Here is a 26,442-nt window from a genome sequence, read left to right on the forward strand (position 1 = left end):
AATGCAATGATATGCATGCAATGCTTTATTATAAAGGTGGGTTTTTTTCTCTTGCGTTCGGGGACCTCAGAGCTCCCCAGGTCACCCCCCCTCCCTCCCCCCTTGCTAGCTAGCAAGTGACAAGAACGTTAGCCAGCCTGCATGGCAACCACTTTTGATAGAATGGACAACCAGTCCTTTTACAATTGTCATTTCATTATCATACCATTACTGTTATTCCTTGCATCCAGAGCTCTGTTTATGAATTTGAGTGAGCACATTTTCCCAGCCATATATTTTAACCTCTTAGGTACCAAAGCAAGCCAAAGCTTATATGACTGAAAAATAATAATAATATAATGATATGCGCTAACTAATATATGATATGCTAATATTAGATAGAAATAAGAGTCATCACATCAGTCTATAGCTAGCTACATGTAAAATAACTACATCTTGATATAGACCACCAAGTTCATGCTGGGCAAAGATGAACAAGAAAATGCCGACAGACATGACAGCTCTGCTTCTAGCTCCTAAGCAACTTTGCAGTATTTTTGTTCTTTGTGTGTTATTTCTTACAAGCATTTCGCTGCACCCGCAATAACATCTGCTAAATACAGTGTCTACGGAAAGTATTCAGACCCCTTTACTTTTTCCACTTTTTGTTACGTTATATCCTTATTCTAAAATTGATTAAATTGTGTTTTTTTTCTCATCAATCTACACACAATACCCCATAATGACAAAGAAAAAACAGGGTTTTTAACATTTACGTAAGTATTCAGACCCTTTACTCAGTACTTTGATGAAGCACATTTGGCAGCAATTACATCCACGAGTCTTCTTGGGTATGACGCTACAAGCTTGGCACACCTGTATTTGGGGAGTTTCTCCCGTTCTTCTCTGCAGATCCTCTCAAGATATGTCAGGTTGGATGGGGAGCATTGCTGCACAGCTATTTTCAGGTCTCTCCAGAGATGTTAGGTTGGGTTCAAGTCCGGGCTCTGGCTGGTCCACTCAAGGACATTCAGAGACTTGTCCCGAAGCCACTCCTGCAATGTCTTGGCTGTGTGCTTAGGATCGTTGTCATGTTGGTAGGTGAACCTTCACCCCAGTCTGTGGTCCTGAGCGCTCTGGAGCAGGTTTTCATCAAGGATCGCTCTGTACTTTGCTCTGTTCATCTTTGCCTCGATCCTGACTAGTCTCCCAGTCCCTGCCCCTGAAAAACATCCCCACAGCATGATGCTGCCACCACCATGCTTCACCGTAGGGATGGTGCCAGGTTTCCTCCAGAAGTGATGCTTGGCATTCAGGCCAAAGAGTTCAATCTTGGTTTCATCAGACTAAAGAATCGTGTTTCTCATGGTCTGAGAGTCTTTAGGTGCCTTTTGGTCCAAGCAGGCATTCATGTGCCTTTTACTGAGGAGTGGCTTCCGTCTGGCCACTCTACCATAAAGGCCTGATTGGTGGAGCGCTGCAGAGGAAGGTTCTCCCATCTCCACAGAGGAACTCTAGAGCTCTGTCAGATTGACCATCGGGTTCTTGGTCACCTCCCTGACCAAGGCCCTTCTCCCCCGATTGCTCAGTTTGGCCGGGAGCTGCCAGCTCTAGGAAGCGTCTTGGTGGTTCCAAACTTCTTCCATTTAAGAATGATGGAGGCCACTGTGTTATTGGGGACCTTCAATGCTGCAGAAATGTTTTGGTACACTTCCCCAGATCTGTGCCTCGACACAGTCCTTTCTTGGAGCTCTATGGACAATTCGTTCGACCTCATGGCTTGTTTTTTGCTCTGACATGCACTGTCAACTGTGGGACCTTATATAGACAGGTGTGTGCCTTTCCAAATATTTTCTAATCAATTGAATTTACCACAGGTGGACTCCAATCAAGTTGTAGAAACATCTCAAGTATGATCAATGGAAACAGGATGCACCTGAGCTCAATTTTGAGTCTCATAGCAAAGGGTATGAATACTTATGTAAATAAGGTATTTCTGTTTTTTATTTTTTATACACTTGCAAAGAATTCTAAAAACCTGTTTTCGCTTTGTCATTATGGGGTATTGTGTGTAGATTTCTGAGGAAAATGTTTTATTTAATCAATTTTAGAATAAGGCTGTAACGTAACAAAATGTGGAAAAGGTCAAGGGGTCTGAATACTTTCCGAAGGCACTGTATGTGTATGTAACCAATAAAATGTGATTTGATTTGATTTGATGTGAATATAGCATAGCTGGCTAAGTTAACATTACCTAGCTCATAGCTATGCATAAAAGCTAACTTAGCTGCTAGCTAGCTAACATGCTAGCTAGCCACAAGTTAAGGTAGTTGCATTAGCTAGCTAAATTATACTGTTAGCTAGTTGATGATAAAAAAAAACAAATAAAAAAACACACACAAAACACACACAAAAAAAACAAGCAATTAAATGTTTTATACTGGTAGCATAGTTAGTAATTATTTACTTACTTTACATTTTAACTGACATTTCGCTGATGCTGCTGTGCTTCAGGCTGCTTCGAATCACCAGTAACAGTCGCATGGCACTAATAGAGCGGCGTGGAGTAACCCGTGAGCTCATGTAGCGTCAACTGTTTTCAGAGAGCGAGAAAGGCTCGCGTGACTCCTGCTGGACAATGATGGTGGTACAGTGCAGTAGATGTGATGGATTATAATATTTAATTTTACGTTTACATGGGTCATTTATTTACAATTATAACTGGATCGTTCGAGACCTGAATGCTGATTGGCCAACAGCTGTGGTATATTTAAGCAGTAAGGCCCGAGGGGGTGTGGTATATGGCCAATATACCACGGCTGAGGGCTGTTCTTAAGCACGACGCAACGCGGAGTGCCTGGATACAGCCCTTAGCCGTGGAATATTGGCCATATACCACAAACCCCGAGGTGCCTTCCTGCTATTATAAACTGGTTACCATAGCCGTGGGAAGTAGGGGTGCTGAGGGTGCTTTATTTTTTACTGAAGTAGTGCACTGGGCCTTTGATAGTGCTGTATTAGCGGATCTGTAGCACGGGCAAAAATATTTTTCCGGCAGTACCCCCACCCCCAAACATCTTCCCGCTATGCTGGTTACCAACTTAAGTAGAGCAGTAAAAAATACATTTTTGTCATACCCGTGGTATGCAGTCTGATATACCACAGCTGTCAGCCAATCAGAATTCAGGTCTCGAACCACCCAGTTTATAACAGACCTTATACCAAGGGTATGACAAAACATTTATTTTTACTGTTCTAATTAAGTTGGTAACCAGTTTATAATAGCAATAAGGCACCTTAGGGGTTTGTGGTATATTGCCAATATACCACGGCTAAGGGCTGTATCCAGGCATTCCCCGTTGCGTCATGCATAAGAACAGCTCTTAGCCATAGTATATTGGCAATATACACAACCCCCTCTGGCCTTATTGCTTAAATAATTAATTTACTGCCTATCCCACTAAACTCCTTCCTAAACGTTTCTGGGACAGGGCAGCAGCAGCGGTGCATGGGTAAAATAACTTTGTGTTGTGATAATTGCGTTGTTTGCACTATAACCTGTTAGTTCATATGCCTTGACACTGTGATATATAGGCCTAAAGGCCGAGACAATAAGAAGACACAGTGGCAGAATAAATTCAACCACACCTTTGTTTCATCACAAAACCGGAGAGCAACCACTGTCCGGTAAAGTCCACAAAGCATATTGCATGTAACAAACAGTTACGTGACCTACAGCACAGTCAAGCAAGTTAGTGTTTCTGACATTTTCGGACTACTAAACAACTATTGATTTAGAACACTGGAGAGTTACCGCAAGTCACAAAGAAACTTCAACATTTCATCACCAAACAGAGTCGTCCGGGTTTGGCCGATGTAGGCCGTCATTGTAAATAAGAATTTGTTCTTAACTGACTTGCCTAGTTAAAGAAAATAAAAAAGAATAGTATGCTTAGTTTAATACAGTGACAACTAAAAGATTCCGAAAACAATTTAGTCCAATCAATGTAAGCTAAATATCATGGTACAAATGTGTGTGTGTGTGCGTGTGTGTGCTTAAGTAGAAAAAACTTGTTGACTCCCCATACTTGTAGAGAAACACCAATGCCATCCTCCTCTTTCATGTTGCCGAAACGGTCTGTGACTCTGTCATACAGTACACGCTTTTAGTTTTTGTTGTCCTTGGCTACCTGGCCAAAATACTTGCTCGCTAGCCTAACTTCCTTTCATGGGAAACGATTAGCCAGCTAGTTAACATTAGCCTACTACATCTAGCTACATATTGAAAGTCCATCCTCTCAGGCCAGAGGCACAATGTATGAATTTATGCTTGGATCAATATCGCCATTATAATCATAAGTCCAAATCCGTATCTCCATCCATGGCTAATTTAGAAAAGGGCTCATTTTAGCTAGCTAGCCACCGCAAGACAACAACACAACGAGATCAACAATTCAAGTTTTTTTCTGTCAAATGACCTTTGGCTTGATGTGATGTGATGTGATTGGTTTGAAGCCAAATCCAAACTGGCTTCCCTTGACCATTGGCGGCGTTGGCAGAAAGTGGATGTCGAGATCATGGAGCGGGCAGTCCTTCCCAGGGAGGAAAAATTAATTGTGTGTCGTCTGCGTAGCAATGATAGGAGAGACCATGTGAAGATATGACAGAGCCAAGTGACTTGGTGTATAGAGAGAATAGGAGAGGGCCTAGAACTGAGCCCTGGGGGACACCAGTGGTGAGAGCATGTGGTGCGGAGACAGATTCTCGCCACGCCACCTGGTAGGAGCGACCTGTCAGGTAGGACGCAATCCAAGAGTGAGCAGCGCCGGAGATGCCCAACTCGGAGAGGGTGGAGAGGAGGATCTGATGGTTCACAGTATCAAAGGCAGCGGATAGGTCTAGAAGGATAAGAGCAGAGGAGAGAGAGTTAGCTTTAGCAGTGCGGAGAGCCTCCGTGACACAGAGAAGAGCAGTCTCAGTTGAATGACCAATCTTGAAACCTGACTGGTTTGGATCAAGAAGGTCATTCTGAGAGAGATAGCAGGAGAGTTGGCTAGAGACGTCACGCTCAAGAGTTTTGGAGAGAAAAGAAAGAAGGGATACTGGTCTGTAGTTGTTGACTTCGGAGGGATCGAGTGTTGGTTTTTTGAGGAGGGGTGCAACTCTCGCTCTCTTGAAGACAAAAGGGACATGGCCAGCGGTCAAGGATGAGTTGATGAGCGAGGTGAGGTAAGGGAGAAGGTCTCCGGAAATGGTCTGGAGAAGAGAGGAGGGGATAGGGTAAAACGGGCAGGTTGTTGGGCGGCCGGCCGTCACAAGTCGCAAGATTTCATCTGGAGAGAGAGGGGAGAAAGAAGTCAAAGCATAGGGTAGGGCAGTGTGAGCAGGACCAGCGGTGTCATTTGACTTAATAAATGAGGATCGGATGTCGTCAACCTTCTTTTCAAAATGGTTGACGAAGTCATCCACAGAGAGGGAGGAGGGAGGGGGAGGAGGAGGAGGATTCAGCAGGGAGGAGAATGTGGCAAAGAGCTTCCTAGGGTTAGAGGCAGAGGCTTGAAAATTGGAGTGGTAGAAAGTGGCTTTAGCAGCGGAAACAGAGGATGAGAATGTAGAGAGGAGGGAGTGAAAAGATGACAGGTCCGCAGGGAGTCTAGTTTTCCTCCATTTCCGCTCGGCTGCCTGGAGCCCTCTTCTGTGAGCTCGCAATGAGTCGTCAAGCCACAGAGCAGGAGGGGAGGACCGAGCCGGCCGGGAGGATAGGGGACATAGAGAGTCAAAAGATGCAGAAAGGGAGGAGAGGAGGGTTGAGGAGGCAGAATCAGGAGATTGGAGGGAGAAGGATTTAGCAGAGGGAAGAGATGATAGGATGGAAGAGGAGAGAGTAGCAGGAGAGAGAGAGCGAAGGTTGCGACGGCACATTACCATCTGAGTAGTGGCAGAGTGAGTAGTGTTGGAGGAGAGCGAGAGAGAAAAGGATACAAAGTAGTGGTCGGAGACTTGGAGGGGAGTTGCAGTGAGATTAGTAGAAGAACAGCATCTAGTAAAGATGAGGTCAACCGTATTGCCTGCCTTGTGAGTAGGGGGGGACGGTGAGAGGGTGAGGTCAAAAGAGGAAAGGAGTGGAAAGAAGGAGGCAGAGAGAAATGAGTCAAAGGCAGACGTAGTGAGGTTAAAGTCACCCAGAACTGTGAGGGGTGAGCCATCCTCAGGAAAGGAACTTATCAAGGCGTCAAGCTCATTGATGAACTCTCCAAGGGAACCTGGAGGGCGATAAATGACAAGGATGTTAAGCTTGTGACTGTGACAGCATGGAATTCAAATGAGGAGATAGACAGATGGGTCAGGGGAAAAAGAGAGAATGTCCAATTTGGAGAGATGAGGATTCCTGTGCCACCGCCGCGCTGACCAGATGCTCTCTAATACATATTTATATACTTAGAAACAAGCGTTTGTAAGCCTTTCTTCTTCTGACTTGGTATGGTTCTTGTGATAACAGGGGGACAATGAAGGTAGATACAACACAGATGGACAGGGACATCATAGATGAACGCAATCAAATTGGAGGACTGGGAAGAGAGGGCCAGCGCAAAATCTACCCAAAGGCCAAAATCACTGAAGATGAGTCTTTGCTCTCCATAATCTGCTATGGTCTAAGACACGCAAACACCAAGTTGGCTCTCAGTCATTTTCTCGTCATTATAAATCTCCAATGTCCAGAGGGGACCAACGGCGTACCCGAGAGTCTTTACAAATTCCTTTGATTGTAATGCCAGTTTTGAAATGCAGTGTAGATGCCCGACATGCCAGTTTCTTTTGGGCAATGAACTTCCAGATCGCTGCTCATCGTGTCGGTGCATCCCTTGGGATATGGCATCTCTTGTCAAAAGTGGATCAGTGTTCATGACATTGTCAATCCCAAAATAAACTAGAGGAAAGGTTATTAGACCCCACATTTTACATTAGATTAAAAGTATACCAGGTCAAAGAGCTGCCCAGATAGTAAGAATGACATTTATGATGGTGCCGTGTACAAGTCAATAGACCCCCTTAATGGCCCTGATTGGCTGAACCTTTCACTCACATGGAATGTCAACCTGGTCTCAGAGCATTTCGTAATATTCTACTGTTGAGAGTGAACCAGACACCGAACACCGCAGAGCCTTGGTGGCCTTGGTGGTTGAGTCAGGGAAAGGCATACATGGTGTGATGGGCCCATCTCCTTGACTGTTTTCAACATAGATTGCCGGGTTTGCATTTGATTAAATGCACGGCACTTTACTTGGCATATGTCGGGCAAAATAACCACACTGTGGTTTGAGTCTAAGTATCACCTTAAGTCCTGGTACATGGGAAGAGACAGAACAAATCGACAAGAAGCTGCTTGCCATAAAACCACCAGTGCACGTCACAGGACCTCCATGCTCAATATGTTCAATCAAATTCTGGAAAGCCTCAGAGTTCCGACACTTCCTCTTGTTTTACAGTCTTCCTTGCTTAGAAGGAATTCTACCTCGGCAGTTTATAGAGCACGTACTGCTCCTTGTACAAGGAAGCTGCTGTCTCCTGAAAAAATGCTATCATCTTTGTCATGCTATCATGGCATTGATGAAGCTGAGATGCTCCTCAAGATATTTGTTGGTCGTTTTCAAACATTGCATGGGAACTGTCATGTTTCTTTCAAAGTCCACAAACTTTGACACGCTACTTCATCAGTGAGAAATTGGGGTCCTTTATGGGTCCTTTATGAGTCCTTTATGGTGTCAAAGTGTCTTCATATTTGAGCGCCACAATGGGTACTTGCTGAAACTCTTCCACTTGAGTTGTACCAAAACAGATTGTTGAGATGTTCTGCCTTTACCAACATGTACCGAGGCTTGTCAGTCACTTAATGCCATTGGTTCCAACCAGCAAGGTAAAAGCTTTGTAGAAAGAATGCTGAGAGGATTTAAGCTAACAACAACATGTGTAATTAAAAATAATGAGATTTTCCTTGGATACCCAAGTGTGAGAATGCCAACACCAAGGGAGGCTGCTCTCCATGGAGAATCAGGCTTAGTGAATGACCAGCCCATTTCCTCTAAGTGCAATGGTGCATGGCAATCACATTCATGCAAACTCTAATACCACACTATCAAAATGGGTCAACCAAGCAGTTGTCAGAAACGAAGGGTCAGTGGCGCTGATAAGGAGTTTTATAGACATGGGTCATAGCTGTGACGTTTGGTATGCATTCACTGACCCCATTAAACAACTAACTATACAGCAAAGGAGAGACACATGGGCTACTGCTTCAGGAATACTTAAAGACAGTCTCCAACAATGTGCAGTTAATAAAACTCTCAGACATCCCAACAACCTGTATCTACATGGAAGACATTCCAACAACCTGTATCTACATGAAAGACATTCCAACAAACTGTATCTACATGGAAGACATTCCAACAACCTGTATCTACATGAAAGACATTCCAACAAACTGTATCTACATGAAAGACATTCCAACTACCTGTATCTACTTATAAAATAACAAATGACTTATAAAATAATAAATTACTTATAAAATAATAAATGACTTATAAAATAATAAATGACTTATAAAATAACAAATTACTTATAAAATATAAATGACTTATAAAATGATAAATGACTTATAAAATAATAAATGACTTATAAAATAATAAATGACTTATAAAATAATAAATGACTTATAAAATAACAAATGACTTATAAAATATAAATGACTTATAAAATAATAAATGACTTATAAAATAATAAATGACTTATAAACTAAGGGTGTTATAAGACAGTAGAAAGGCCAAAAGGACCCTGGGTCATCGCTGCCTGCAGCTACAGTATATTTGTTATAGTTTTTGATGTTGTTGGATACTTTTTTATTTTTTGATAACACCTACACATAATACTGAAGCTCACTCTGATGGCGAGGGAGCTGAACTACGCAGCGACCCAGATCCTCCACTGTCCCAGACATCACACTCCCATTCATATGCGAGCTCCAGAGTGGCGCAGTGGTCTAAGGCACTGCATCGCAGTGCTAACTGTGCCACTAGAGATCCTGGTTCAAATCCAGGCTCTGTCGCAGCCGGCCGCGACCGGGAGACTCATGGGCGGCGCACAATTGGCCCAGGGTAGGGGAGGGAATGGCCGGCAGGGATGTAGCTCAGTTGATAGAGCATGGTGTTTGCAACGCCAGGGTTGTGGGTTCGATTCCCATTGGGGGCCAGTATAAAATAAACAATTTATTCACTAACTGTAAGTCGCTCTGGATAAGAGCGTCGACTAAAATGTAATATGTTTTGTATGTATAACGTATTTTGAGTATTTGGAAAATATACTGTATACTGTATACAACAACAATATAATATAATTTTGTCCTGCAGGATTGCATTAGTACTGTGGGATTCCTGCAAGTCACCTGCACAATTCCTTCACAGAGGCACAAATTCCTGCAGGAGTCCTGTGGGACTTTTTTGTAAGGGTCACTGACAAATATTAGGAGAAAACCTAAACACTTCAGGGTGATAAAAAAAAAGAACCAAACTGAGACCATTATACTGAAATGCAGTTGTTTTATTGATGTCTAAAGGGAGGACCATGAGATCAGAGTGGGGGGGGGGGGGGGGGGGGGGGGTCTAGGTATATTAGTCTGTTGTGATTCAGAATACAGTTTAGAGCTGTGTCTGGGGACCCAAAGGGGGAGCACATTTTTAGTTTTTGCCCTATCACTACACTAAAACACTAGATTTAACTAATCAACTCATCAACAAGCCTTTAGTTGAGTCAGGTGTGTTAGTAGTAGGGGAAAAAATAACTATGTGCACCCCCCAGGTCCCCAGGGCCAGGATTGGGAAACACTGGTGTAGAGGGTGTTTGGAATTAGAGTGAGGTCAGAGTTTTGACAGGTTGTTGTGGATAAGAGGAGAGGCTTTGGTCTAGGCTTGGGGCTCTCAGGTGGAGTAGTACAGGTTCTACTGTAGGGGCTCTAGGGTGTAGGAGTAGTACAGGGTCTACTTTAGAGGCTCTAGGGTGTAGGAGTAGTACAGGGTCTACTATAGAGGCTCTAGGGTGTAGGAGTAGTACAGGGTCTACTGTAGAGGCATTGGGGTGTAGGAGTATTATAGGGTCTACTGTTAGAGGCTCTAAGGTGTAGGAGTAGTACAGGGTCTACTATAGAGGCTCTAGGGTGTAGGAGTAGTACAGGGTCTAGTATAGAGGCTCTAGTGTGTAGGAGTAGTACAGGGTCTAGTATAGAGGCTCTAGGGTGTAGGAGTAGTACAGGGTCTACTGTAGGGGCTCTAGGGTGTAGGAGTAGTACAGGGTCTACTGTAGAGGCTCTAGGGTGTAGGAGTAGTACAGGGTCTACTTTAGAGGCTCTAGGGTGTAGGAGTAGTACAGGGTTTACTTTAGAGGCTCTAGGGTGTAGGAGTAGTACAGGGTCTACTATAGAGAATCTAGGGTGTAGGAGTAGTACAGGGTCTAGTATAGAGGCTCTAGGGTGTAGGAGTAGTACAGGGTCTACTGTAGGGGCTCTAGGGTGTATGAGTAGTACAGGGACTACTGTAGAGGCTCTAGGGTGTAGGAGTATTACAGGGTCTACTTTAGAGGCTCAAGGGTGTAGGAGTAGTACAGGGTCTACTGTAGAGGCTCTAGGGTGTAGGAGTAGTACAGGGTATACTATAGAGGCTCTAGGGTGTAGGAGTAGTACAGGGTCTACTGTAGGGGCTCTATGGTGTAGGAGTAGTACAGGGTCTACTGTAGAGGCTCTAGGGTGTAGGAGTAGTACAGGGTCTACTGTAGAGGCTCTAGGGTGTAGGAGTAGGACAGGGACCCTCCTTTCTTCAGGAAACATTGATGCTGCCAAGTTCCGTTCTTGATGGAGCGCTCACAGGTCCCCAGCAGGTTGTCGAAGACCACGTCGGAGTCGTACACCTCCAGCCTCAGGGGGTCGTTCTCACGGGCGTTGAAGAAGTTGAAGTCCTCCTTCCACCAGGGGTCAGTGTTGTCGTTCTTTACCTCTGTCTTCCCACCGTAGCCGGAGCCCATAAACACCTGAATTATAATATTGATGATGATAATGATGATAATGATAATGTTAATCATCATCATAAACATCACCGTCATGATAAATATATATATATATATATATATATATATATATATATATATATATATTCATATTGTAAAGGGGAGAGGGGGATCTCATCCACCACCAATGTGTATCACCCAGACATTTGGCACCTGACAGATCACCACACATCATCTATCATGGTCGACAGGTGACTCAGGTGAGGAGAGATTTACCTTGACGTAGGCATCAGGGGTCTGGAACAAGCCGCTGTTCAGGTCGCTGGCACGGAGGTTGAAGACCTTGAGAACCTTACGTTCCTCTGCTGCATAGATCTGGACCACAGTCAGAACACACACCACCAGCAGGCAGCACAGAAGAGAGGAGGAGGACATGGCTCTCAGTTAGATAGGGCTTGATCCGTGGAGGGAAGACAACTAGGAGAGAGAGAGAGAGAGAGAGAGAGAGAGAGAGGGGGGAGGGGGAGAGATAGAGACAAAGGAGATAATATAAATATGTCAGTTGTTTCCCTAAGAGCAGGTCACAGAGCAGGAAGAATGAAAACACTAACACAGAGGAGAGAAAGACAAACAAATGAAAAAGACAAGTCCATTTTCAAATATAAAACATTATAAAGTGAACCCTTGTTACATGACTCCTGGAAGGTCATAATACCTGTGTTCTGTAGAGTCTGGAGACGAGCGTCTATCTGTCTGTCTGTCTCAGGGGAACCAACCACTGACGGTTTTTCATATGCCCTCTCACTTTTTATAAAGACACCCCCCCCCCCCCCCCCCCCCCCCCCCACAAAAAGGCATCGCCTCCATTCCTCCCCACACAGAAATGCATTGGCACTCCACAGGTGGCTTGTTCTCAGTGATGCCTCAACCAATGAGATAACAGTCTGCGTTGCCAAACAACAGCAACACCTACAGGTATTATTTCCCTCTGATTCTGATGAAATGAAGGCCAGGCTTTTGAATTAACACTTTGAGGGCTAGTTTCACAGCCAAATGAGGGAGGAAAACGTTGCTAGCTGTCAAATCATTGCTTCCTTGTTTTCACAATTCCTCTCAAAGCTCATTGGAGGAAGCGGACCATGGGAGGGACCTTGGATCCTCTCCTCTCCTCCAATGCGCTTTGAGTAGAACTGAGGAAACAAGGACGGAGGAAGCAAGGATTTGACAGCTAGTAACGTTTTCAGACACAGCCCAATAAATAAATGAATGCTGATTGGTTAAAAGCGCATTCCAGCCGGTGTCTATTCCAGAAGTTACCACCGGCTAAATCTAGGACGTTAAAATGTCTATTTACTCTGTTCCATCTGACTGCACAATCCACTGTCTCATCAGCCCAGCCAGGCAATTTATAAACTTGATCTCCACTATAAAAGCATCTAGACATTATCTCACATTTCTTTTAGACTAACATTTAGTTTTCAACATCAGAGATTTGTATAAACCTTGCTGTCTGTCTCTCCGACATTTGCAACATTGTTTCAATATTCAAATTCGACCTCCAGCTGTACCATAGTAATGAACGTGTCGGGAGTCTGGACATGAATCAGCTGACATCATTATTAAGCTTAGACCATATTGTCGTTAGATAATTAAGTGATAATGCCCTCAAAGCCGGTATTTGGAGAATATATTTACACGGTTTGCCGGCCATCGACTTCGTCTCGGGCCAAACATCACCCGTGCCAAAATATCCTCCAAACACCGGCTTCTCGGGCATTATCACTTAATTGTCTAACGACAATATGTTCTAAGCTTAATCATGTTTATGAACCGATCATTAGTCCCAAAGTCATGTACAGTATAGAGATACTTTATCTGTATGTCTATATACCATATGGCTCTGTAGTCATTGTTAGTTAGGGAGGAGTTGTGCGGAACTCTGACCAGCTTGCCTGTGATGTTATGTGGAGAAAAATAATGTAGCCTACCCTGGGATACACATATCTGATGAACAGGACATTGATATTACTGAGTTGATCATTGATTGGTTGAGGTAAGACTGGCCAGTTAAGCAGCTGTTGGAAGACAGCCCTTTCTTTTCGTTTCTGGTTTCTTTATCTTGTGTCGTGGGGTAAGATGATTTTGTCTTCTGGTCAGCCATTTCTTACTTGATTGCCTGATGTTGACTGTTTATGAGTGTATTTTCTGTTTATGTAGGTTTAAACATCAGATTGGCTTTTAGCTTGTTTTGTTTTCTGTTGGCAGGAATCCCAAATGGCATCCTATTCTCTTTATAGTACATTACTTTTGACCAGGGCCCATAGTAGTGCACTAAATAGGGAATAGGGTGCTATTTGGGATACAGCCTGGGTTCGTATTGGTGCTGGATACCACTGGGAATGGACCACATGTGGTTTAATATGAGCTTATTCTGCAGACCGCGGGGGCTTTATAAAATAGTACGAGGCATTGGGATAACTTGTGGATGATCATGGCTTTATTCAGGAAAGTTTATTGGGCTACTTTGATGTGTCAAGTGGGCGAGATGCGCAGTCTGTGTTTGACTTTATGAATTTTGAGATGTCTGAGTTTAACTTCATAGAGAAACTCATTGTCCAAACCTACACTGGCGCAGCTGTAATGGAATGAGGGGTGGGAGGGCGTGGCCTGACAATTCAAGTCTTTCAAAGACAAAATGGTTGAGACTTACCCAACAAACTGTATCTACATGGATGACATTCCAACAACCTATATCTACATGGATGACATTCCATCAACCTGTATCTACATGAAAGACATTCCAACAGCCTGTATCTACATGGAAGACATTCCAACAACCTGTATCTACATGGAAGACATTCCATCAACCTGTATCTACATGGAAGACATTCCAGGTCCAACAGATGGGAGGTAGATTAGGGTTGGGAATTTGGGGGTTAGCCTACATTAAAGACAGGTTAATAGTTGCTTCTGACATTGCAGTGTGCAGTAGGTTAGTGCTGGGGGGGGGGGGGGGGGGGGGGGTTAGGGTTTTAGGTGGGGCTGAGGAGAGGTGAAGGGGGTGGATAATGGCAGTTTTAGATGGCAGTTGTGTAAGCACAGCACAGCGAGGGGCGCTGCTGTCCACCCATCCTATCTGTAAACAGCTCTGTTACTGAGGGCGTGGCCTGACAATTCAAGTCTTTCAAAGACAAAATGGTTGAGACTTTTCACAAAACTTGGTATAATATTGACATAGTATTTACCTCTAGGATCGATGACCTCACTATGATGGATCATCCGGCATTTTGGCCTGCTGAACCGATTTCCGCGAAACGAAATGTTCGGCATCTATAGACCAGGATCTTAATATGTTCAATAAGTTGATATTAAATGTCATGGCCGCTGTGAGCCAATGAACTTGAGTGAGGGTGTGGCCTGACACCTCAAGTCTTTCAAATACAAAATGGTCGAGAATTGTCACCAAACATGGTAAAACAATTACATAGTATGCCAGGAGCTGAGCCCAAATGCAAACATTCCTGTGAAGGAAATATAGGAGGCATATATTCTGCCGTTCATACATACATGTGTCTTCTTCCATGGTTTTCAAACACTATATTAGTGTCCTTTGCTGGTAAAACAAACTGACCAATGGCAGCCCGAGTGCACTTTTCACATTTTCACAAAACTTTGTACAACAATTACAAAGTAGGCCAGGAGGTCACAACTGAGCCCAAATGAAAATTATTCATAAAATGGCAATATAGGAAGTATAGTCTGCAATTCATGCATGCGTGCTCTTCCATGGTGTTTTAGCCTCAGACTTGCCTGAGGCGCTCATCTAGTAAGACCCATGTTGGCCCGGGTTGGCCCATGTTGGCCCGGGTTAGCCGGGGTTGGCCCGGGTTGGCCCGGGTTCGAATCCTGCCACTGCTGCTTTCAGATAGGCATCCCTTGACAGTGTGGGATTGTTGTTGTTGTGCCTAAACAAAATGTGATGACTTACAAAATAACAAATTACTTATAAAATAATAAATGACTTATAAAATAATAAATGACTTATAAAATAATAAATGACTTGTAAAATAATAAATGACTTATAAACTAATAAATGACTTGTAAAATAATAAATGACTTATAAACTAATAAATGACTTATAAAATAATAAATGACTTGTAAAATAATAAATGACTTATAAACTAATAAATGACTTATAAACTAATAAATGACTTATAAAATAATAAATGACTTATAAACTAATAAATGACTTATAAACTAATAAATGACTTATAAAATAATAAATGACTTATAAAATAATAAATGACTTATAAAATAATAAATGACTTGTAAAATAATAAATGACTTATAAACTAATAAATGACTTATAAAATAATAAATGACTTGTAAACTAATAAATGACTTGTAAAATAATAAATGACTTATAAACTAATAAATGACTTATAAACTAATTTTTATTTTTTATTTTTTTATTTTTTTAACCTTTATTTAACCAGGTAAGCCAGTTGAGAACAAGTTCTCATTTACAACTGCGACCTGGCCAAGATAAAGCAAAGCAGTGCGATAAAAACAACACAGAGTTACATATGGGGTAAAAAACATAAAGTCAAAAATACAACAGAAAATATATATACAGTGTGTGCATATGTAGCAAGTTATGGAGGTAAGGCAATAAATAGGCTATAGTGCAAAATAATTACAATAGTATTAACACTGGAATGATAGATGTGCAAGAGATTATGTGCAAATAGAGATACTGGGGTGCAAAAGAGCAAAATAAATAACAATATAGGGATGAGGTAGTTGGGTGGGCTAATTTCAGATGGGCTGTGTACAGGTGCAGTGATCGGTAAGGTGCTCTGACAACTGATGCTTAAAGTTAGTGAGGGAGATAAGAGTCTCCAGCTTCAGAGATTTTTGCAATTCGTTCCAGTCATTGGCAGCAGAGAACTGGAAGGAATGGCGGCCAAAGGAGGTGTTGGCTTTGGGAATGACCAGTGAGATATACCTGCTGGAGCGCAGACTACGGGTGGGTGCTGCTATGGTGACCAATGAGCTAAGATAAGGCGGGGATTTGCCTAGCGGTGATTTATAGATGGCCTGGAGCCAGTGGGTTTGACGACGAACATGTAGTGAGGACCAGCCAACAAGAGCGTACAGGTCACAGTGGTGGGTAGCGTATGGGGCTTTGGAGACAAAACGGATAGCACTGTAATAGACTACATCCAATTTGCTGAGTAGAGTATTGGAGGCTATTTTGTAAATGGCATCGCCGAAGTCAAGGATCGGTAGAATAGTCCGTTTTACGAGGGCCTGTTTGGCAGCATGAGTGAAGGAGGCTTTGTTGCGAAATAGGAAGCTGATTCTAGATTTAACTTTGGATTGGAGATTCTTTATGTGAGTCTGGAAGGAGAGTTTACAGTCTAACCAGACACCTAGGTATTTGTAGTTGTCCATATACTCTAGGTCAGACCCGTCAAGAGTGGTGATTCTAGTCGGGTGGGCGGGTGCCAGCAGCGTTCGATTGAAAAGCATGCATTTAGTTTTACTAGTGTTTAAGAGCTGTTGGAGGCTACTGAAGAAGTGTTGTATGGCATTGAAGCTCGTTTGGAGGTTTGTTAACACAGTGTCCAATGAAGGGCCAGATGTATACAAAATGGTGTCGTCTGCGTAGAGGTGGATCTGAGAGTCACCAGCAGCAAGAGCGACATCATTGATAAACACGGAGAAAAGTGTCGGCCCAAGAATTGAACCCTGTGGCACCCCCATAGAGACTGCCATAGGTCCAGACAACAGGCCCTCCGATTTGACACACTGAACTCTATCTGAGAAGTAGTTGGTGAACCAGGCGAGGCAGTCATTTGAGAAACCAAGGCTATTTAGTCTGCCAATAAGAATGCGGTGGTTGACAGAGTCGAAAGCCTTGGCCAGGTCGATGAAGACGGCTGCACAGTACTGTCTATTATCAATTGCGGTTATAATATCGTTTAAGACCTTGAGCGTGGCTGAAGTGCACCCATGACCAGCTCGGAAACCGGATTGCATAGCGGAGAAGGTACGGTGGTATTCGAAATGGTCGGTGATCTGTTTGTTAACTTGGTTTTCAAATACTTTTGAAAGGCAGGGCAGGATGGATATAGGTCTGTAGCAGTTTGGATCTAGAGTGTCACCCCCTTTGAAGAGGGGGATGACCGCGGCAGCTTTCCAATCTCTGGGGATCTCAGACGTTATGAAAGAGAGGTTGAACAGACTAGTAATAGGGGTTGCGACAATTTCGGCGGCTAGTTTTAGAAAGAAAGGGTCCAGATTGTCTAGCCCAGCTGATTTGTAGGGGTCCAGATTTTGCAGCTCTTTCAAAACGTCAGCTGTCTGAATTTGTGTGAAGGAGAAGCGGGGGGGGCATGGGCAAGTTTCAGCGGAGGGTGCAGAGTTGGTGGCCGGGATAGTGGTAGCCAGATGGAAAGCATGGCCAGCTGTAGCAAAATGCTTGTTGAAATTCAACGATTATTGTAGATTTATCGGTGGTGATAGTGTTTCCTAGCCTCAGTGCAGTGGGCAACTGGGAGGAAGTGCTCTTATTCTCCATGGACTTTACAGTGTCCCAAAACTTTTTGGAGTTAGTGCTACAGGATGCACATTTCTGTTTGAAAAAGTTTGCCTTTGCTTTCCTGACTGCTTGTGTATATTGGTTCCTAACTTCCCTGAAAAGTTGCATATCGCGGGGGCTATTTGATGCTAATGCAGTACGCCACAGGATGTTTTTGTGCTGGTCAAGGGCAGTCAAGTCTGAGGAGAACCAGGGGCTATATCGGTTCTTAGTTCTGTATTTTTTGAATGGGGCATGTTTATTTAAGATTGAGAGGAAATTACTTTTAAGGAACAACCAGGCATCCTCTACTGACGGAATGAGATCTATATCCATCCAGGATACCTGGGCCAGGTCAATTAGGAAGGCCTGCTCGCTAAAGTGTTTTAGGGAGCGTTTGACAGTCATGAGGGGTGGTCGTTTGACCGCAGACCCGTTACGGACGCAGGCAATAAGGCAGTGATCGCTGAGATCCTGGTTGAAGACAGCTGAGGTGTATTTAGAGGGTATGTTTGTCAGGATGATATCTATGAGGGTACCCATGTTTACGGATTTAGGGTTGTACCTGGTACGTTCGTTGATAATTTGCGTGAGGTTGAGGGCATCTAGTTTGGATTGTAGGATGGCCGGGGTATTAAGCATATCCCAATTTAGGTCACCAAGCAGTACGAACTCTGAGGATAAATGGGGGCAATCAATTCACATATGGTGTCCAGGGCACATCTGGGGGCTGAGGGGGGTCTGTAGCAAGCGGCAACAGTGAGAGACTTATTTCTGGAAAGGTGGATTTTTAGAAGTAGGAGCTCAAACTGTTTGGGCACAGACCTGGATAGTATGATAGAGCTCTGCAGGCTATCTCTACAGTAGATTGCAACTCCACCCCCTTTGGCAGTTCTATCTAGACGGAAAATGTTATAGTTGGGGATGGAAATTTCAGAATTTTTGGTGGCCTTCCTGAGCCAGGATTCAGACACTGCTAGAACATCAGGGTTGGCGGAGTGTGCTAACGCAGTGAATAACTCAAACTTAGGAAGTAGACTTCTGATGTTAACGTGCAAGAAACCAAGACTTTTGCGATTACAGAAGTCAGCAAATGATAGCGCCTGGGGAGTAGGAGTGATACTGAGGGCTGCAGGGCCTGGGTTAGCCTCTACATCACCAGAGGAACAGAGGAGGACTAGAATAAGGATACGGCTAAAGGCTTTAAGAACTGGTCTTCTAGTGCGTTGGGTACATAGAATAAAGGGGGCAGATTTCCGGGTGTTGTAGAAAAGATTCAGGGCATTATGTACAGACAAGGATATGGAAGGATATGAGTAAAGTGGGGGTAAACCTAAGCGTTGGGTAACAATGAAAGAGATAGTATCACTAGAGGCATCAATTGAGTCGGTCTCTGCGTGTATGGGGGGTGGGACAAAGGAGCTATCTAAGGCAGGTTTAGCTGGGCTGGGGGATCTACAGTGAAATAGTACAATTAGAAATAACCGAAACAACAATAAGCTAACCATGTTTGGGCTGAGGCTAAACATAAACAGGATGTAGTGCCGTAAAAAGGAACAGTCCAGCAGACATCAGCTGTATAGCTGAGTTATCATAAGGTCCGGTGAACAGCAATAGGATAGTTCGGAGGCTGCTAAAGCTCTAGCAGGTAAGAGGCCACGGCTAGCGTGTGCTAGCGGGCCGGGGCTAGCAGATGGAATCTTCGTGGTCGACATCGTCGTAACCACATCAGACGATTTCGTCGGCAGACCAGTCGTGTAGGATCGGCGGGGCTCCGTGTCACCACTAGGTGGTCCCGTCCGGTTGACAGAGAGGTAGATAGCCGGGAGATGGGCCTAGCTCAGGATGATTAGCCAGACCACAGCGTCCATTTAGTTGAAGCTAGCTGGTAGCGATGAATCCGGAGTTAAAGGTCCAGTGATTCAGTGATTCCGGCAGAAAAACTGATATGTTCTGGGTCGATAACGCGCTGTGCAGACTGGCTGAATATCCAGTGATTCATATCCAGTGATTAAATGAATCCCGCAGAAAAAAAAATCCAATGTTCTGGGTGAAATACCGCTAACTGTGGCTAATAGCAAGTAGCTAGTTAGCTGGCTAGCTAGTTTCAACTGGAGATTCTATATCTATATAAAAGGTAAGTCAATAATAGAATCCGTTCCACATTGAGTGAGGCGGGTTGCAGGAAAGTATATTTTGTAGAAGGATGAAAAGTCTGATAGGGAAATATGTACGAAAAATACAAAAAAACAGGGTATTTACAGGCTATTTACAGACACACGACAAAAACAAATAAATGACTTATAAAATAATAAATGACTTATAAACTAATAAATGACTTATAAAATAATAAATGACTTATAAAATAATAAATGACTTATAAACTAATAAATGACTTATAAAATAATAAATGACTTATAAACTAAGGGTTTTATAAGACAGTAGAAAGGCCAAAAGGACCCTGGGTCATCGCTGCCTGCAGCTACAGTATATTTGTTATAGTTTTTTTCTGTTGTTGGTTACTTTTTTATTTTTTGATAACACCTACACATAATACTGAAGCTCACTCTGATGGCAAATATTAGGAGAAAACCTAAACACTTCATGGTGATAAAAAAAAAAGAACCAAACTGAGACCATTATACTGAAATGCAGTTGTTTTATTGATGTCTAAAGGGAGGACCATGAGATCAGAGTGGGGGGGGGGGGGACTAGGTATATTAGTCTGTTGTGATTCAGAACACAGTTTAGAGCTGTGTCTGGGGACCCAAAGGGGAGCACGTTTTAGTTTTTGCACTATCACTACACTAAAACACTAGATTTAACTAATCAACTCATCATCAAGCCTTTAGTTGAATCAGGTGTGTTAGTGCTAGGGGAAAAAATAACTATGTGCACCCCCCAGGTCCCCAGGACCAGGATTGGGAAACACTGGTGTAGAGGGTGTTTGGAATTAGAGTGAGGTCAGAGTTTTGACAGGTTGTTGTGGATAAGAGGCTTTGGTCTAGGCTTGGTGCTCTCAGGTGGAGTAGTACAGGGTCTACTGTAGAGGCTCTAGGGTGTAGGAGTAGTACAGGGTCTATAGTAGAGGCTCTAGGGTGTAGGAGTAGTACAGGGTCTACTGTAGAGGCTCTAGGGTGTAGGAGTAGTACAGGGTCTACTGTAGAGGCTCTAGGGTGTAGGAGTAGTACAGGGTCTACTGTAGAGGCTCTAGGGTGTAGGAGTAGTACAGGGTCTACTGTAGAGGCTCTAGGATGTAGGAATAGTACAGGGTCTACTGTAGGGGCTCTAGGATGTAGGAATAGTACAGGGTCTACTGTAGAGGCTCTAGGGTGTAGGAGTAGTACAGGGTCTACTGTAGAGGCTCTAGGGTGTAGGAGTAGTACAGGGTCTACTTTAGAGGCTCTAGGGTGTAGGAGTAGTACAGGGTCTACTGTAGAGGCTCTAAGGTGTAGGAGTAGTACAGGGTCTACTGTAGAGGCTCTAGGGTGTAGGAGTAGGATAGGATCCCTCCCCTCTTGATGGAGCAGCTATGCTGCCAAGTTCCGTTCTTGATGGAGCGCTCACAGGTCCCCAGCAGGTCGTCGAAGACCACGTCGGAGTCGTACACCTCCAGCCTCAGGGGGTCGTTCTCACGGGCGTTGAAGAAGTTGAAGTCCTCCTTCCACCAGGGGTCAGTGTTGTCGTTCTTTACCTCTGTCTTCCCACCGTAGCCGGAGCCCATAAACACCTGAATTGTAATATTGATGATGATAATGATGATAATGATAATGTTAATCATCATCATAAACATCACCGTCATGATAAATAAATAAATAAATATATATATATATATATATATATATATATATATATATATATATATATATATATATATATACAGTGGGGGAAAAAAGTATTTAGTCAGCCACCAATTCTGCAAGTTCTCCCACTTAAAAAGATGAGAGAGGCCTGTAATTTTCATCATAGGTACACGTCAACTATGACAGACAAAATGAGGAAAAAAGTTCAGAAAATCACATTGTAGGATTTTGTTATGAATTTATTTGCAAATTATGGTGGAAAATAAGTATTTGGTCAATAGCGAAAGTTTCTCAATACTTTGTTATATACCCTTTGTTGGCAATGACACAGGTCAAACGTTTTCTGTAAGTCTTCACAAGGTTTTCACACACTGTTGCTGGTATTATGGCCCATTCCTCCATGCAGATCTCCTCTAGAGCAGTGATGTTTTGGGGCTGTCGCTGGGCAACACGGACTTTCAACTCCCTCCAATGATTTTCTATGGGGTTGAGATCTGGAGACTGGCTAGGCCACTCCAGGACCTTGAAATGCTTCTTACGAAGCCACTCCTTCGTTGCCCGGGCGGTGTGTTTGGGATCATTGTCATGCTGAAAGACCCAGCCACGTTTCATCTTCAATGCCCTTGCTGATGGAAGGAGGTTTTCACTCAAAATCTCACGATACATGGCCCCATTCATTCTTTCCTTTACACGGATCAGTCGTCCTGGTCCCTTTGCAGAAAAACAGTCCCAAAGCATGATGTTTCCACCCCCATGCTTCACAGTAGGTATGGTGTTCTTTGGATGCAACTCAGCATTCTTTGTCCTCCAAACACGACGAGTTTAGTTTTTACCAAAAAGTTATATTTTGGTTTCATCTGACCATATGACATTCTCCCAATCCTCTTTTGGATCATCCAAATGCACTCTAGCAAACTTCAGATGGGCCTGGACATGTACTGGCTTAAGCAGGGGAACACGTCTGGCACTGCATGATTTGAGTCCCTGGCGGCGTAGTGTGTTACTGATGGTAGGCTTTGTTACTTTGGTCCCAGCTCTCTGCAGGTCATTCACTAGGTCCCCCCGTGTGGTTCTGGGATTTTTGCTCACCGTTCTTGTGATCATTTTGTGAGTGAGATCTTGCGTGGAGCCCCAGATCGAGGGAGATTATCAGTGGTCTTGTATGTCTTCCATTTCCTAATAATTGCTCCCACAGTTGATTTCTTCAAACCAAGCTGCTATTGCAGATTCCGTCTTCCCAGCCTGGTGCAGGTCTACAATTTAGTTTCTGGTGTCCTTTGACAGCTCTTTCGTCTTGGCCATAGTGGAGTTTGGAGTGTGACTGTTTGAGGTTGTGGACAGGTGTCTTTTATACTGATAACAAGTTCAAACAGGTGCCATTAATACAGGTAACGATTGGAGGACACAGGATCCTCTTAAAAATGAAGTTACCGGTCTGTGAGAGCCAGAAATCTTGCTTGTTTGTAGGTGACCAAATACTTATTTTCCACCATCATTTGCAAATAAATTCATAAAAAATCCTACAATGTGATTTTCTGGATTTTTTTTCCTCAATTTGTCTGTCATAGTTGACATGTACCTATGATGAAAATTACAGGCCTCTCTCATCTTTTTAAGTGGGAGAACTTGCACAATTGGTGGCGGACTAAATACTTTTTTCCCCCACTGTATATATATATATATATATATATATATATATATATATATATATATATATATATATATATATATATATGTGTATATATGTTTATATTCATATTGTAAAGGGGAGAGGGGGATCTCATCCACCACCAATGTGTATCACCCAGACATTTGGCAACTGACAGATCACCACACATCATCTATCATGGTCAACAGGTGACTCAGGTGAGGAGAGATTTACCTTGACGTAGGCATCAGGGGTCTGGAACAAGCCGCTGTTCAGGTCGCTGGCACGGAGGTTGAAGACCTTGAGAACCTTACGTTCCTCTGCTGCATAGATCTGGACCACAGTCAGAACACACACCACCAGCAGGCAGCACAGAAGAGAGGAGGAGGACATGGCTCTCAGTTAGATAGGGCTTGATCCGTGGAGGGAAGACAACTAGGAGAGAGAGAGAGAGAGAGAGAGAGAGAGAGAGAGAGAGAGAGAGAGAGAGAGAGGGGAGGGGGAGAGATAGAGATAAAGGAGATAATATAAATATGTCAGTTGTTTCCCTAAGAGCAGGTCACAGAGCAGGAAGAATGAAAACACTAACACAGAGGAGATAAAGACAAACAAATGAAAAAGACAAGTCCATTTTCAAATATAAAACATTATAAAGTGAACCCTTGTTACATGACTCCTGGAAGGTCATAATACCTGTGTTCTGTAGAGTCTGGAGACGAGCGTCTATCTGTCTGTCTGTCTCAGGGGAACCAACCACTGACGGTTTTTCATATGCCCTCTCACTTTTTATAAAGACCCCCCCCCCCCCCCCCCCCCCCCACAAAAAGGCATCGCCTCCATTCCTCCCCACACAGAAATGCAATGGCACTCCACAGGTGGCTTGTTCTCAGTGATGCCTCAACCAATGAGATAACAGTCTGCGTTGCCAAACAACAGCAACACCTACAGGTATTATTTCCCTCTCATTCTGATGAAATGAAGGCCATGCTTTTGAATTAACACTTTGAGGGCTAGTTTCACAGCCAAATGAGTGAGGAAAACGTTGCTAGCTGTCAAATCATTGCTTCCTTGTTTTCACAATTCCTCTCAAAGCTCATTGGAGGAAGCGGACCATGGGAGGGACCTTGGATCCTCTCCTCTCCTCCAATGCGCTTTGAGTAGAACTGAGGAAACAAGGACGGAGGAAGCAAGGATTTGACAGCTAGTAACGTTTTCAGACACAGCCCAATAAATAAATGAATGCTGATTGGTTAAAAGCGCATTCCAGCCGGTGTCTATTCCAGAAGTTACCACCGGCTAAATCTAGGACGTTAAAATGTCTATTTACTCTGTTCCATCTGACTGCGCATTCCACTGTCTCATCAGCCCAGCCAGGCAATTTATAAACTTGATCTCCACTATAAAAGCATCTAGACATTATCTCACATTTCTTTTAGACTAACATTTAGTTTTCAACATCAGAGATTTGTATAAACCTTGCTGTCTGTCTCTCCGACATTTGCAACATTGTTTCAATATTCAAATTCGACCTCCAGCTGTACCATAGTAATGAACGTGTCGGGAGTCTGGACATGAATCAGCTGACATCATTATTAAGCTTAGACCATATTGTCGTTAGATAATTAAGTGATAATGCCCTCAAAGCCGGTATTTGGAGATTATATTTACACGGTTTGCCGGCCATCGACTTCGTCTCGGGCCAAACAACACCCGTGCCAATATATCCTCCAAACACCGGCTTCTCGGGCATTATCACTTAATTATCTAACGACAATATGTTCTAAGCTTAATCATGTTTATGAACCGATCATTAGTCCCAAAGTCATGTACAGTATAGAGATACTTTATCTGTATGTCTATATACCATATGGCTCTGTAGTCATTGTTAGTTAGGGAGGAGTTGTGCGGAACTCTGACCAGCTTGCCTGTGATGTTATGTGGAGAAAAATAATGTAGCCTACCCTGGGATACACATATCTGATGAACAGGACATTGATATTACTGAGTTGATCATTGATTGGTTGAGGTAAGACTGGCCAGTTAAGCAGCTGTTGGAAGACAGCCCTTTCTTTTCGTTTCTGGTTTCTTTATCTTGTGTCGTGGGGTAAGATGATTTTGTCTTCTGGTCAGCCATTTCTTACTTGATTGCCTGATGTTGACTGTTTATGAGTGTATTTTCTGTTTATGTAGGTTTAAACGTCAGATTGGCTTTTAGCTTGTTTTGTTTTCTGTTGGCAGGAATCCCAAATGGCATCCTATTCTCTTTATAGTACATTACTTTTGACCAGGGCCCATAGTAGTGCACTAAATAGGGAATAGGGTGCTATTTGGGATACAGCCTGTGTTCGTATTGGTGCTGGATACCACTGGGAATGGACCACATGTGGTTTAATATGAGCTTATTCTGCAGACCGCGGGGGCTTTATAAAATGGTACGAGGCATTGGGATAACTTGTGGATGATCATGGCTTTATTCAGGAAAGTTTATTGGGCTACTTTGATGTGTCAAGTGGGCGAGATGCGCAGTCTGTGTTTGACTTTATGAATTTTGAGATGTCTGAGTTTAACTTCATAGAGAAACTCATTGTCCAAACCTACACTGGCGCAGCTGTAATGGAATGAGGGGTGGGAGGGCGTGGCCTGACAATTCAAGTCTTTCAAAGACAAAATGGTTGAGACTTTCCCAACAAACTGTATCTACATGAAAGACATTCCAACAACCTGTATCTACATGAAAGACATTCCAACACCCTATATCTACATGGATGACATTCCAACAACCTATATCTACATGGATGACATTCCATCAACCTGTATCTACATGAAAGACATTCCAACAACCTATATCTACATGGAAGACATTCCAACAACCTGTATCTACATGAAAGACATTCCATCAACCTATATCTACATGGATGACATTCCATCAACCTGTATCTACATGAAAGACATTCCAACAACCTATATCTACATGGATGACATTCCATCAACCTATATCTACATGAAAGACATTCCAACAACCTGTATCTACATGGAAGACATTCCAACAACCTGTATCTACATGGAAGACATTCCAGGTCCAACAGATGGGAGGTAGATTAGGGTTGGGAATTTGGGGGTTAGCCTACATTAAAGACAGGTTAATAGTTGCTTCTGACATTGCAGTGTGCAGTAGGTTAGTGCTGGGGGGGGGGGGGGGGGGGGGGGGGGGTTTAGGGTTTTAGGTGGGGCTGAGGAGAGGTGAAGGGGGTGGATAATGGCAGTTTTAGATGGCAGTTGTGTAAGCACAGCACAGCGAGGGGCGCTGCTGTCCACCCATCCTATCTGTAAACAGCTCTGTTACTGAGGGCGTGGCCTGACAATTCAAGTCTTTCAAAGAC

The 26,442-nt window shown here is 43.4% G+C and overlaps 1 protein-coding gene and 1 long non-coding RNA gene across 2 annotated transcripts in view; one reads left to right on the forward strand and one right to left on the reverse strand.

Annotated features, from left to right (window-relative positions):
• The window catches only part of LOC311144912, a 173,706-nt gene that overhangs the window by 26,563 nt on the left and 120,701 nt on the right, over positions 1–26,442 (forward strand). The window lies entirely within an intron of this gene.
• Positions 10,635–11,823, reverse strand: LOC311144861 (perforin-1-like). Its single transcript, XM_084181015.1, has 3 exons — positions 11,741–11,823; positions 11,302–11,502; positions 10,635–11,049 (listed from the first exon to the last, which is right to left on the reverse strand). Exons 2-3 carry the CDS (start codon positions 11,458–11,460, stop codon positions 10,789–10,791), a joined length of 420 nt encoding a protein of 139 aa, XP_084037141.1. The 5' UTR covers positions 11,461–11,502; positions 11,741–11,823; the 3' UTR covers positions 10,635–10,788.

Source organism: Coregonus lavaretus, assembly GCF_964263955.1.
Source record: "Coregonus lavaretus genome assembly, chromosome: 17".
Taxonomy (NCBI): Eukaryota; Metazoa; Chordata; class Actinopteri; order Salmoniformes; family Salmonidae; genus Coregonus; species Coregonus lavaretus.